Source organism: Bufo bufo, chromosome 1 (assembly GCF_905171765.1).
Source record: "Bufo bufo chromosome 1, aBufBuf1.1, whole genome shotgun sequence".
In the NCBI taxonomy this organism is placed as follows: Eukaryota; Metazoa; Chordata; class Amphibia; order Anura; family Bufonidae; genus Bufo; species Bufo bufo.
The window spans coordinates 806,467,620-806,480,644 of record NC_053389.1 but is presented as its reverse complement, the minus strand read 5'-3'; the positions used below and the strand labels follow the sequence as shown (position 1 = coordinate 806,480,644).

The following is a 13,025-nucleotide window of genomic DNA, read 5'->3' as shown; positions in this document are numbered from 1 at the left end:
GGATTCCGACACCGGCCTTACTCCCGGGGTAGACAGAGTGGCTAGGCGACTCTGTTTCCCCAAACCTAAAAAGGAAAAAGATAAAATAATAAAAGTAAGCCGCTCTGCAAAATCAGGGAGGTCTTCCTCCTACGACACTAAGCTAAAAACTGATATGCTCTCTCCAGGCTGGAGGGCGTATAGCCTGCAGGGGAGGAGTTATTACTTTTCAGCCTAGTGTCGCCTCCTAGTGGCAGCAAGCAGCTATACCCACGGTCCTGTGTCCCCCAATGATACGAGCGAGAAAATGCTGCTATACGTGTATTGTACAGGCTGTTACAGTCATGCTGATACCAAATATCTGCATATTTTTTATTGGGACCTATGTAGCCCTGGGAACCTTCAGTGGATCCTGCCCATGCATGTCTGCCAATACAAATTATGGGGCAAGAGCGAGCCAAAAGAACTGCTTGTAACGCAAACAAGGGTGGGGTCCTTTCTCATGGTAAAACGCCAGAGATTGCTCTGAATTCCCCTTGTAGAGAAGCCATAAGCTGTGTATTATGGCTGCTTGCCTGGCTCCTAACTGCTCTGGCACACTTTCTGTGCCCACATTATCGGTAGGAAAACCATACTCCTGCTTCATCAACCTGTTTAACGTGTTTGCCATGCTAATCATGCCATTAAAGTCTGGTGAAATAAGACGGTTGTGACACCCACTGATGTCCAGAATTAGGGTGCTGTAGAACAGGCACTGTGTTGGGGTCATTAATGTGAGATCCCTGGGGTCCTCACCATTCAGCAGTAAAAATTGGGACCTTCACAGCAGTAACCAACACTGTCACTGAAGACAATGGGGCTGAACTGCATTTTCAGACACAGCCAAATAGACGAGAGAGGACTTGTGCCTGGTACTATAGTGGTCACACACTGATCGTCCTTTCTACATTTGGATGCTGAACTCAGGTGATGCGGCTGAGGAGGGTGGGCTGCGAGTTCACCTTTATCTATGTGCATGGGATTAGATTTCTGCTGTCTCTATGATTATTAGTGGGCTGCGAGTTCACCTTTATCTATGTGCATGGGATTAGATTTCTGCTGTCTCTATGATTATTAGTGGGCTGCGAGTTCACCTTTATCTATGTGCATGGGATTAGATGTCTGCTGTCTCTATGATTATTAGTGGGCTGCGAGTTCACCTTTATCTATGTGCATGGGATTAGATTTCTGCTGTCTCTATGATTATTAGTGGGCTGCGAGTTCACCTTTATCTATGTGCATGGGATTAGATTTCTGCTGTCTCTATGATTATTAGTGGGCTGCGAGTTCACCTTTATCTATGTGCATGGGATTAGATTTCTGCTGTCTCTATGATTATTAGTGGGCTGCGAGTTCACCTTTATCTATGTGCATGGGATTAGATTTCTGCTGTCTCTATGATTATTAGTGGGCTGCGAGAGTTCACCTTTATCTATGTGCATGGGATTAGATTTCTGCTCTCTATGATTATTAGTAAATCTGCCCTGTGGTTGTGCCCAGTTAGGTTACCCTTATATACTATATACAAGGTGTAGTAACGCTTATGACTCCTACCTTTATATAGTACTTGAAAACTTCACTGGCAAAGCGGAGCTCGAGGGTGTTATACAGGATCAGTTTGCAGTATCCTGCCAGAAGTATGCGCCTCTCATGGAGCCTTTGGATTTTATGACCTTCATCCCCTAGAAACAGAATTAAAAGTTTTACATAAACACTCCAAAAATTAGGCTACACTCCAAAGATACCTGGGGAAAAAAAACTGGATGGGTGATTTGTTTACTACCCGTTCCCTTGCCCCCGGTTTAGGGAGTCATCAGAATATCAATAAACCAGTTTCGTGGTGTGATAACTTAGGGCAACATAAACTAGGGGCAGGTCTCCTTAGCAAAATGTTGGGTCACTTTGTTTAACTGACCCAGTCGTTTTGCTAACATCTTGTAATAAACAGCTCGAGCGCATGCCGATGAGCCCCCATATCTATGAGCTCCTGGCTCTCCTCGCCCACCTGCTGCCGATTCATTTGGAGAAAAAAAACGAGATTTTTGTATAACTTACCAGTAAAATCTCTTTCTCGCTCTTTCCTTGGGGGACACAGAAGACCTTGGGTATAGCTCATCTCCATAGGAGGCGTGACACTAAGTGAAGACTGTTAAGCCCCTCCTCCACAGCTATAACCTCAGCCTGGAGAGAGAGACTGCCAGTTGCGTGTCCAAGCAGTGAGAAAAGGCAAAGTCCAACAAGGAACCAACAAGCCAACTACCCAACGGGTAACACAAACTCGGAAACCGTGTAGAGAAAAACAACGAATGGGTGGGTGCTGTGTCCCCCAAGGAAAGAGCGAGAAAGAGATTTTACTGGTAAGTTATACAAAAATCTCGTTTTCTCGCCCAGTTTCCTTGGGGGACACAGAAGACCTTGGGACGTTCAAAAGCAGTCCAAAAGGGGAGGGACCACAGCTCCAAGGCGAAGCACCCGAAGGCATCAAGGAACCACCGCCTGCAGACCCAGGCGGACCAAGGCAGCATACGCCGAAGCCAGAGTATGCACACTGTAGAACTCTGTAAAGCGTGTAAGGAAGACCTGTGGCCGCCTTGCTCAAATGCATGGCCGAAGCCCAATGCCTCCGGCCCAGAAGGCACCGACCGCTCTGGTGAAATGAACGGTGACAGCAAAGGCAGAATCCTGCCCTCGGTGCGGTAACTTCAGCAATAGCCAATCTGATAAAGCGGAGAAAAACCACCCTGGAGTCCGTAACTCTAAACGCGGACCTCCAGGAAACCCAAGAGACCGAACGTCGACAAGAGTCGGAGATCTCCAAGTAAAAACTGCAAGGCCCAAACAACGTCCAAATCGGTGAAGTGTTGAAGCGAAAGGCAAACACCACCTTCAGAAGGAAGGAACGGGATGTAGAACAGCCCTGTCCTGGGAAAAGACAGAAGGCTCAGAACAAAAAGGGGCCATTCAGGCACCCGTCAGAGACACGACTGATACGGAAACACAACCGTACAGGACAGGCGGGGTAGAGAGAACTTCTGTAACGGCTCCAAGGACAAGATTGGAGCGCCGAGAACTCAGTATGTAGTTCCCAGGGCGGTAACGAAGGACAGTACAGAGGAACCAAAGAGCCATTTCGAGTAAGAAGGTCTTGACAGGCCCAGAGGGCCGGGGAATGCTGGAAGAGGAAGAACAGCGCTGACACTTGATACCTCAAGTAAAGGAATCCCAGTCCCAGGTCCAGGCCGGACTGGAAAAAAGACAGAACCATGGGGAGAGAAAAGGTCAGAGTGGGGAATGCACAGCTTCCCACAGAACCCCAGATAAAAAAATCATAAGTCTTACGACAGATCCTGGACGAAATACAGCCAGGAGCGGACAGTAGCGAACCCGCTGGAGCCGCCTGGCAAGCGGGCGAAAAACCAAATGTGATCAGGCGCAGACCAGTAACACGGGCAGAAGTCGACAAAACTGGTCCCGTCGGCCCCCGAGCAACGTTGTCCCGTATCCACCCGAGTGGGGGAGCAGAAAGACAGACGGAAAGGAACCAAAGGGTCCGCCCAGCATCCGCCAGATGCCAGGACAAGACAGGCTAAAGTTCATGCTGATGTAGCCATGTTCTACAGTCCCGGTGTAGGAGATCAAAGGACAATCTGGACCGAAAGGTAGTCCCCCCCAAGTTACCGAGAAGGTAAGTCTACAGCAGGACCATTGTCTTAGAATGGACCACGCAATCTGCACTCAGCGGGAGGACAGAATTCGGTAGACTCGGTAAATAGGCACAGCTAATACAGCCAGTGTGAACCAGGGAGACAGTACTAGGCCAAAAGGAACACCGGAACTATCCACATGAACAACCATGCTCTCCCCAGAGGGGAGGACAGTGAAGGAACAACCTCTGAAGTCTGTCGGGACAGAAGCCACATCGGAGTGATCTGTACCGAGCGGGAGCCAAACAGAGCCGGCGAGATAAGGTAGTCGAGACAGAGGCCTGGCATAACACCCTCCAACCGAACGGAGGAGTGGCAACAGGGAAGCCATAGGACAGTTCAAAAGCAGAACCCTGCTACACTGTGAGATGCCCGGTTCACCGCCTCGCAGAAGGCGAATACCCTGAAGAACCCAAGGCGGAGGTCCTCCGGACCTGGGTAATCGAGCACCCAAGAGAATTTGGGTGACCTTCCCGAGAAAGCGGCCCGCACCTGGTAGCAGATCATACTGAAGCGTAGAGGCGCCAAGAGGAAGGACTCATACCACACTACATCCGAAGAGGAGGAAATTGCAGCAGGCAATGGAACCGCAGTCCTGCCAGAGCCAACGAAGAATTCGAGGGGCGCTCCAGACAACCGCACTCTCGACCATGTGACCACTAGCGCAGGAAGGACGAATGGGCACGCATCTAGGACCCATGAACACTCCCTGGGATGAAGGGCCAACTAAATGAATGAGTACCACCCAGCTCCGTGCAGCAGAGAGCAAGTAGAGCCCGTCCGGGTCAGGTGGACAGAATGAACTCCTTAGAGACGAGTGCAAGGTTTGCGGCAAGCATCGTATCCCAAGAAAACAAAAGTATGCCGCAGGAAGTAGATGAGGCATACGTACGAGCAGCCCGTAAGCAGTGAGAAGGCCAACCCACCTACAGGAGGAGAAGGCATACACGGCCCAAACAACGCACAAGAACGTCCGCTCACTGCAAAAAGGTTAATTCAGCGAAAAAGGGGGCTCGCCACAGAGTGCCACAGCATTTACGGAATTGCAAAGTGCAACCTGAAAGGGAGTTATGCACAAGCCTAGTATAGCATGCGATGGAACGCAAGCAGTCCGCCCCGAAAGGGGGGAAATTGTATCAGGCAAACTGCAGTCGGCAAGAGTGCAAAGGCCGGTCCCAAAAGGGAGTGATGCCTAAAGCCGTACCTACTTCGGAGAAGCAGGACATACCCTATAATCCAGCAGGAACGCAGGAGGTCCACCTAGTGAAAGGGGAACATGCACAGGGTTATCCTAGCATTAAGTGAGTGTGCAATAATACACCCAACACTGAACTCAGCGAGAGTGCAACTACTCTGCCAATGAAGGGGGACATGTACAAGTCCAGCACAGCCATAAAAGGACAGCTGTGAATCTCATGAGCGTGCCAAATTCTGCCCATGGAATGAGGGGTGGCCACGCATAAGGCCAGCACCGTATCCAATGGGAGTGCAAGCGTTCCACCCATGTTAGAGGGCAATGCTCATGGCCAGCAAGGTATCCGGTGAGAGTGTAACATGCCGCCCAGAAAAAAAAAAGGGGGGTAATGCACATGGCCAGCATCTCATCCAGGGAGAGTGCGTGCACCCGCCATGTATGGGAGTCATACACATGGCCAGCATCGTACTGGTGAGAGACAAACAGTCAGTGAAAATGTGTGTATGTCGCCTGAGGAAGGAAGGCATGCCCCTGGCTGGCCGCGAATCCAGCGAGAGTGCATACACCGCCCACGGAAGAGGGGTCATGCATATGGCAGACAGCGGATTCAGCGAGAGTGCAAGCACTCCGCCATGTATGGGGTACATGCACATGGCCAGCAACGTACCTGCGAGAAAACAACCACAGACGGAGGGATGTATGTATGCTGCCTGAGTCATGCCTATGGCCGGCAGCGAAAAGTGAGAGTGCAGCATAGTAACATAGTACATAAGTACATCATAGCACATCAGAGAGAGTGCAGCGTTCCGCCTATGGAAGGGGGTCGTGCACATAGCCAGTACCGAATCCGGTGAGAGTGCAGTATTCCGCCTAAAAAGGGGGGTCATGCACATGATCGGCAACAGATCCAGTGAGAGTGTAGCGTTCCGCCTAAGAAGGGGGTCACGCACATGGCCGACAGCGAATCCAGTGAGAGCGCTGCGTTCCGCCCATGGAAGGGGGTCACGCACATGGCCGGCAGTGAAACCAGTGAGAGTGCAGCGTTCCGCCTAGAGAAGGGGGTCACGCACATGGCCGACAGCGAATCCAGTGAGAACGCTGCATTCCGCCCATGGAAGGGGGTCACGCACATGGCCGGCAGTGAATCCAGTGAGAGTGCAGTGTTCCGCCTAGAGAAAGGGGGTCACGCACATGGCCGGCAGCAAATCTATAGAGAGTGCAGCATTCCGCCTATGGAAGGGGGTCATGCACATGGCCAGCACCGTATCCGGTGAAGGTGCAGTATTCCGCCTAAAAGGGGGTCATGCACATGGCCAGCCGGCAGCCAGGGAGAGTGCAGTATCCCGCCTAGGAGAGGGGGGATGCACATGGCAGGCACCATAACTGGAGAGATGATGAATGCTGCCTACAGAAGGGCCGCATGCACTTGGCCAGCGCCGTATCCTGGAAGAGGGCAGGAAAACCGCCTAAAAAGGGAAATGCCCTAGCACCGACGCAGGTTGGGAGCGCAACACTATGCCACCTGTGGAAAGAGGGCATGCAGACATGCAGCACTACTGATGAGGCTGCAGCGTCCTGCGCAGTCCATAGAAATCTGTTATTATTATTATTATTATTTATTTATTTTTATTAAAAACACAGCTTCTCTGAGGCTAAAGGGGGGCCACCTATAGGGGCACAGATAGTCAGGAAAAGGGGGGCCAGCCATACAGGCCCATTGGGAGCCGGCCTGTACCCAAAGGGTTAACATGGATCCGGCCTGGAGGGCGGCGCTGCGATCCCCTGGGGGCGGAGGAACCTCCCGGCGGGAAGAATTCGCGCCTGGAGAAGTTCCCGCCCCCACTACCAGAGGCCGGAATTTTGCGGCCTAGTGGGCCGTGAAGCCGGGGTCTAAATTTGCGGCGCCCGGTATGTACCGCCGGGACCTGAGGGGAGTGACGCATCAAAACCGGCCGCGGGTGCCCACCGTGCGGGCCGGTCGGAATTGCGGCCCAGCACGCCGCGAAGCCTGGGCCAAAATTCGCGGAGCCCCACCGACCGGCACCAACGGTCGGCCGGGGCCTGCTGCATAGAAATCAAGCCCAAAGCCGGCCGCGGGAGCCCACCCCGCCGGCCGGAAGAGTCAGGGGCTCGAATGGCGGCTTGCCGGCCGCGGGAGCCCACCCCGCCGGCCGGAAGAGTCAGGGGCTCGAATGGCGGCTTGCCGGCCGCGGGAGTCCACCCCGCCGGCCGGAAGAGTCAGGGACCCGGAATGGCGGCCTAGCAGGCCGCGGAGCCTGGGCTAAGATTTTTGCGGCGACCGGCCGCACCGAATCCAATGTCGGCCGGAGGCGAGGCCTTACTCTACAGCCGTCAGGAGCCTCAGGCCTTGAGCTGTAGCTGGCTGTGGAGACAGCCACTGGCTGCATGTCTATGGGAGCCAGGCAGGGGGGGGGGGGGGAGGCAGAAGGAGATTGCCGCTCTGCGGCACCCCAGGGGCCAGCATAGATCCAGCAAGGGACTAGAGGCCCAGTATGGGGGTCAGGCACGCAGGAGACCAGGGTGGGGGAGTGGGGGACGTAGGGCTGGAGAAGCCTCTCTCTTACCACAGCCGTCTTCACCCTCGGTCCATTCCAGCAGGGTCGCCCCTTCAGCTACTGGCACCGTAGTGGCAGGACGCTGGAAGAGGGACTTGGCGTGCGGGCGACCCTTGCGCTGGCGGGATGCAGGGGAGCTGGGCTGCCCTGGTCCACCTTGCCTTCTGTGGGGGAGGCAGCAGTGCGGTTGCCGGCACTGGCGCAGCTCAACCCCGGGAGAACAGAGAGGTCTAGTGCGACTCTGTTATCCCTGATGATCTGGAACAAAAAGAAAAAAGTAAAAATCTAAAATTGAAACAAGGAGAAACCAGCCCTGCAGAGCAGGGAGTGTCTTGCCTCCTTGGACACTAAGCAAAAACTGGCAGTCTCTCTCTCCAGGCTGAGGGTATAGCTGTGGAGGAGGGGCTTAACAGTCTTCACTTAGTGTCACGCCTCCTATGGAGATGAGCTATACCCAAGGTCTTCTGTGTCCCCCAAGGAAACTGGGCGAGAAAAAACAACTGTCAGAGGCCGGTGGGCAGGGAGAGCCGTGAGCTCATGAATACGAGGACGCATTTGCATGCACTGGAGCTGTTGGAACCTAGCAGCATAAGGGTCCATTCACACGTCCGCAAGTTTGGTCCGGATCCGTTCCGGATTGTGCGGAACGGGTGCGGACCCACTCATTTTAAATGGGGCCGGAAAAGATGCAGACAGCGCACTGTGTGCTGTCCGCATCCGCACTTCAGTTCCGCAAAAAAAAATAAAAAATAGAACATGTCCTATTCTTGTAAATTTTTGTTTTATTAACAAATATAATAGCAAAATAATACAAGTTTAACAAAAAATATAAAATGAGATAACATCACCATTATACATGGAAGTTTGTATATATTATAACCTGTTGAGTCATCACAGGAATAACATTTCCTAATTTTGAGAAAGCATAATAAACAAAGTATTTATTTAACAGAAATATCAATATATATCAGTTCAAAGCCGATTTATAAAATGGTGAAGGGAAAGGAAGGGTGGGGGGGAGGGGAGAGGAAAGGGAGACAAAACAAGGGATCAAACAATGTGGGGGAAAAGAAAAAGTTGTCACATGTTTTATTCGATAGTTCAAGAGCAAAAGAGAAAAGAAGAATATTTAATAATACAAATGTATAGACTTTAATCAAAGAACTTAAGACAGTTTGCCAGTGGAGATGTAATCATGCCATTTGGACCAGATCCCGAGGTATCTTTTAGGGTTGTCAGCAATTGTCCATTTGAGTTTTTCAAAGCGACTGATAGTTAAAACTTCCTCCATCCAGTCCTGAATAGACGGAACCTCCGTACTCATCCAGTGTCTGGGGATTATGGTTTTTAATGCAGCAATTAAAAAGGGAAACAGACTGTCTTTAATGGCGCTGTGGTTTTTATTGTATAGCCCAAGCAGAACAAGTTCTGCATCTACTTTTATTTGTGAACCATATATTTCTGTAATAATGTGGTTAAATTTTTCCCACAGTGGCGCAATTTTGGGACAGGAGTACCAAATATGGGTTATGGATCCAATTCCTTCACCACATCTCCAACAGTGTGCAGGAATTTCGGGGTTGATTTTATTTAGAATGACAGGGGTCCTGTACCATCTGGACAGTATTTTATAGTGTGACTCTTGGAGTCTGGTAGACGTGATTTTGGGAATTGAGGAATGTAGCATTGCCGTGGTTTCTTGCTCATTGAATGTTTTGTTTAATTCTTTGGACCAACTGGACAGGAATAATGGGGATGATATTTTGTTATTGACAATGGAGTAAAACTTAGAAATTCCATGGCTTATGGGAGTCTTATTTATCATTTACTTGGTAAGATCGTGTTCGCTATTTTGAGTCATAACTTGGGAACTTAGCCCTAAGAGGTGCTTCGTTATTTTATCGTATTCTTTTTTATTAAATTTGGGGAGATCACTACTTTCTATATATTTGGTGTATTCCATTGGCGAAGTGGCTGAATAAATGGCTTTCAAAGGTATCATATAGCCTTTGGGGTGTGAGGTGATTTTATACCTAATCAGTCTCCAACCGTTTGGGATTGATGCTAGTAAGGGGAGTTCCAGGCAATTAGGGAATGGGATGGTATGTTTTTTGACAAGATTATGCCAAACGTGGATAGCATGTTTGGTGTAGGGGTTGTCAATTTTAGCATATAGATGTTTATTGCTCTTGGTCTTCCAGATCAGGTAATGGAGGGGGCATGGTGCACATCCCTCTTCCAAATCTACCTAGAGTTTTCTGGGTAGAAAAACATTCCATTCTTTAATACGAGTCAGGGTCGCAGCAGCGCTATAGTTACCAATATCCGGAAGACCAAGCCCACCCCTATGTTTAGGTCTCGTCAGGATATCAAACGATAGCCTGTCTTGCCCTCGCTTCCATATGAAGGAAAGAATCTTTCTTTTAATAGCTGTGTAAAAATTTTTGGGTAATGCCATAGGAATACCTTGGAGGAAGTATAGAACCCTGGGGAGGGTGATCATCTTAATTAAATTAATACGACCGAACCACGAAATGTATAGGTCATTCCATTCTTCTAGGTCAGTCTTTATTTTCTGCATGAGAATGGTGAAATTTAACCGGTAGATGTCATTTAGGTTATTTGAGATATTCACGCCTAGATATTTGAAATATGTAACTGTTGGTTTGAGGCCACTGATCGATTTTATTGAATCCCATGTGCGGCTATTTATGTTAACATTATAAATCGTAGATTTGGTTAAATTAACTTTAAAAAAAGATAAGGTACCAAACTGGTCTAGTTCCGAAAGAAGATTTGGGATAGAGGTGAGCGGGTTGGTGATAAAAAATAATATGTCGTCTGCATAAGCTGCAGCCTTATGGGTAAGTCTATCTGTTTTTAAACCTGATATGTTATTGTTCTGTCTTATTTTGGCTAGAAGTGGTTCAAGAGAAATAATAAATAAGAGGGGAGACAATGGGCATCCCTGCCTAGTGCCATTTCGGATTTTAAAACCTTGAGAGACAGTACCATTCACCAATATCCCTGCTGAAGGAGTGGTGTACAGAGCTTGTATTTTCCTGATGAAGGAGACAGGAAGACCGAACCTGGAGAGGGTAGCCATCAGAAAACTCCAATTAAGCCTATCAAAAGCTTTTTCCGCATCAGTTGAGATAAAAGCTAAGGGTATCTTATTCTTTTTACAGTACTCCATGCCTAACAAGGCCTTCATGATGTTGTCCTTGGCCTCCCCTCCAGGCATAAAGCCCACCTGCTCTGGATTTATAATTGTGGGTAAAATGGACTGCATTCTATTTGCCAGGACTTTGGCATAAATCTTTAAATCATTGTTCAGGAGTGAAATTGGGCGGTAATTTTGGCATAGTGTGGGGTCTTTATCCTCTTTAGGGATGAGTGTGATATTAGCTGTCATTGTTTCCTGTGTAAAACTATTGGATAGACCGACTTCATTGAAATATTTAGTAATGTGGGGAATCAAAATTTCTTTGTATTTTTTATAATAGAAAATTCCGAAGCCGTCCGGTCCCGGGCATTTACCAGATGGCAGCGTTGTAATTGCTTCTTCTATTTCGGCCTGGGAAAAAGGGGATTCCAACTTCTCTTTTTGAATTTTGTCAAGGCTTGGCAGATGTATCTGCTCAAGATAACCTTGGATGGCCTCATCAGTCGGATTCGAGACCAATTCAGCACCCTGTAAATCATAAAGCTTACTATAATAATCGCGAAAGACTTCTGCTATTTTATCACTTAACTGTTCTATATTTCCTTTCTCGTTTCTGATCTTATGGATAGTGGTTTTATTTCTCTGTTTTTGCGTCCGTTTTGCTAGATCCCTTCCACATTTGTTTGCATGGATGAAGTGCCTAAATTTACTCATAAATAGATATCTCTCAGATTCCCTGTTTAAGGCTTCTTTGAATTCCATTCTAAGTTTTATAAGTTGTCTTTCAGTATCTTTAGCGCATGTCTTTTTATGCGATTTTTCTAAACTTTGTATTTTAGTTGTTAGGTCTAAGATCTTTTGCCTTTTTTCCCTTTTTTTCCTCGCTCCAATTTGCATCAAGTGTCCCCTAACAACAGCTTTATGAGCTTCCCATAAGGTAGCCCAGGAGATATCTTCTTTATTGTTTTCCTCAAAGAAAAATTTTATTTGTGCGGCAATGAAATTAGAGTCTGGGTTTGAAGTTATCAGGGTGTCATTAAGTTGCCAATTAAGGGGCCTGGTACTTTTGTCCGCCGCGAATAAAGTAACGATAAGTGGTGCGTGATCTGAGTGTAGGAAATAGTCATATTTCGCTCCAAAAATTGTATCGAGTGTGTTATGTTTTACGTATATCTGATCTATCCGTGAGTATTGGTTATGTACCATTGAAAAATAAGAATAATCCCTTTCCCCAGGGTTGTAAAATCTCCAGGCATCTATAAGCAGTCTATCATGTAGCATTTTGTTAAGCTTGTTATACGGAAAGGATGTTATACCTTTGGAGGTATCTATATTAGGTTCCATAGAGATGTTAAAATCTCCGCCCAGTATCAATTTACCTTCGTAGAAGGAGTCAATGAGATCAAAAACCTGTCTCAGGAACCCAGTTTGTTCCCTGTTTGGGACATAGATGTTAACAAAGGTAATGAGCTCCTCCCCTATCCAACCCTTCAGAAGGATATATCTGCCCTCTGGATCAATTATTTTATCCTTTTCTTTAAAGTTTAGCTGTTTATTGACTAAAATGGAAACACCTTTATTTGTCCTATTCTTGTTTGCAGACACGGACAAGAATAGGCATTACTATTTAAAGTGCCGACCACAATGCGGAACACACATGGCCGGTGCCCATGTTTTGCGGATCACCGTTATTTTTCTGTTCTTCCGATCCGTCAGAAAAACAAAAAAAATAAAGGAAAAAAAGGATTCTGTGCATCAGTTATGCGTATTTGGCATCCGTTTGAGCCATTTTCATCTGAGATGTTTTTTAGAAAAAAAAGTTCTGCATGCGATACTTTTTTTCCACCTTAAAAAACTGATTTTAGACGGAAATGGCTCAAATGGATGCCAAATGTGCAACAGGATCTGTTTTTTTTCCCTCTTTACTTTGCTGTTCCTCTGCATGATCAGAAGAACAGAAAAATAAAGGTATTGTGAACTCTCCCTCAGGCTCCATTCAGACGTCCGTATGAATCCTCCAGATTCGTTCCGGACACATTCATTTTCAATGGGGCCGGAAAAGATGCAGGCAGCACACTGTGTGCTGTCCGCATCCTCACTTCCATTCCGCGGCCCCGAACTTCCGGTACGCGACTCCGCAAAAAATAGAACATGTCCTATGGCATTTTCTATTATAGTGCTGGCCATGTGGACATGGCCGGTGTCAGTGTTATGCGGATCTGCATTTTGCGGACGTGTGAATGGACCCTTAGTCGTGTGCAAGTTAGTAACTCTTTACAATTTGTTTTTGCATTATAATCTGCAAAGTTTCCATGGGCCCCAATTTGCCGACTAATGCCATGTAAGAGTGTCCCGTTGGCATTCAA

At 47.9% G+C, this 13,025-nt stretch overlaps 1 protein-coding gene across 1 annotated transcript in view; it reads right to left on the bottom strand.

The window, feature by feature from the left end:
- Positions 1-13,025, bottom strand: part of STAG3 (stromal antigen 3) — a 263,346-nt gene that overhangs the window by 62,334 nt on the left and 187,987 nt on the right. Inside the window, exon 25 of the mRNA XM_040415168.1 lies at positions 1,573-1,700. Coding sequence (XP_040271102.1) covers positions 1,573-1,700 — 128 coding nt within the window. The remainder of the gene's footprint in view (positions 1-1,572; positions 1,701-13,025) is intronic.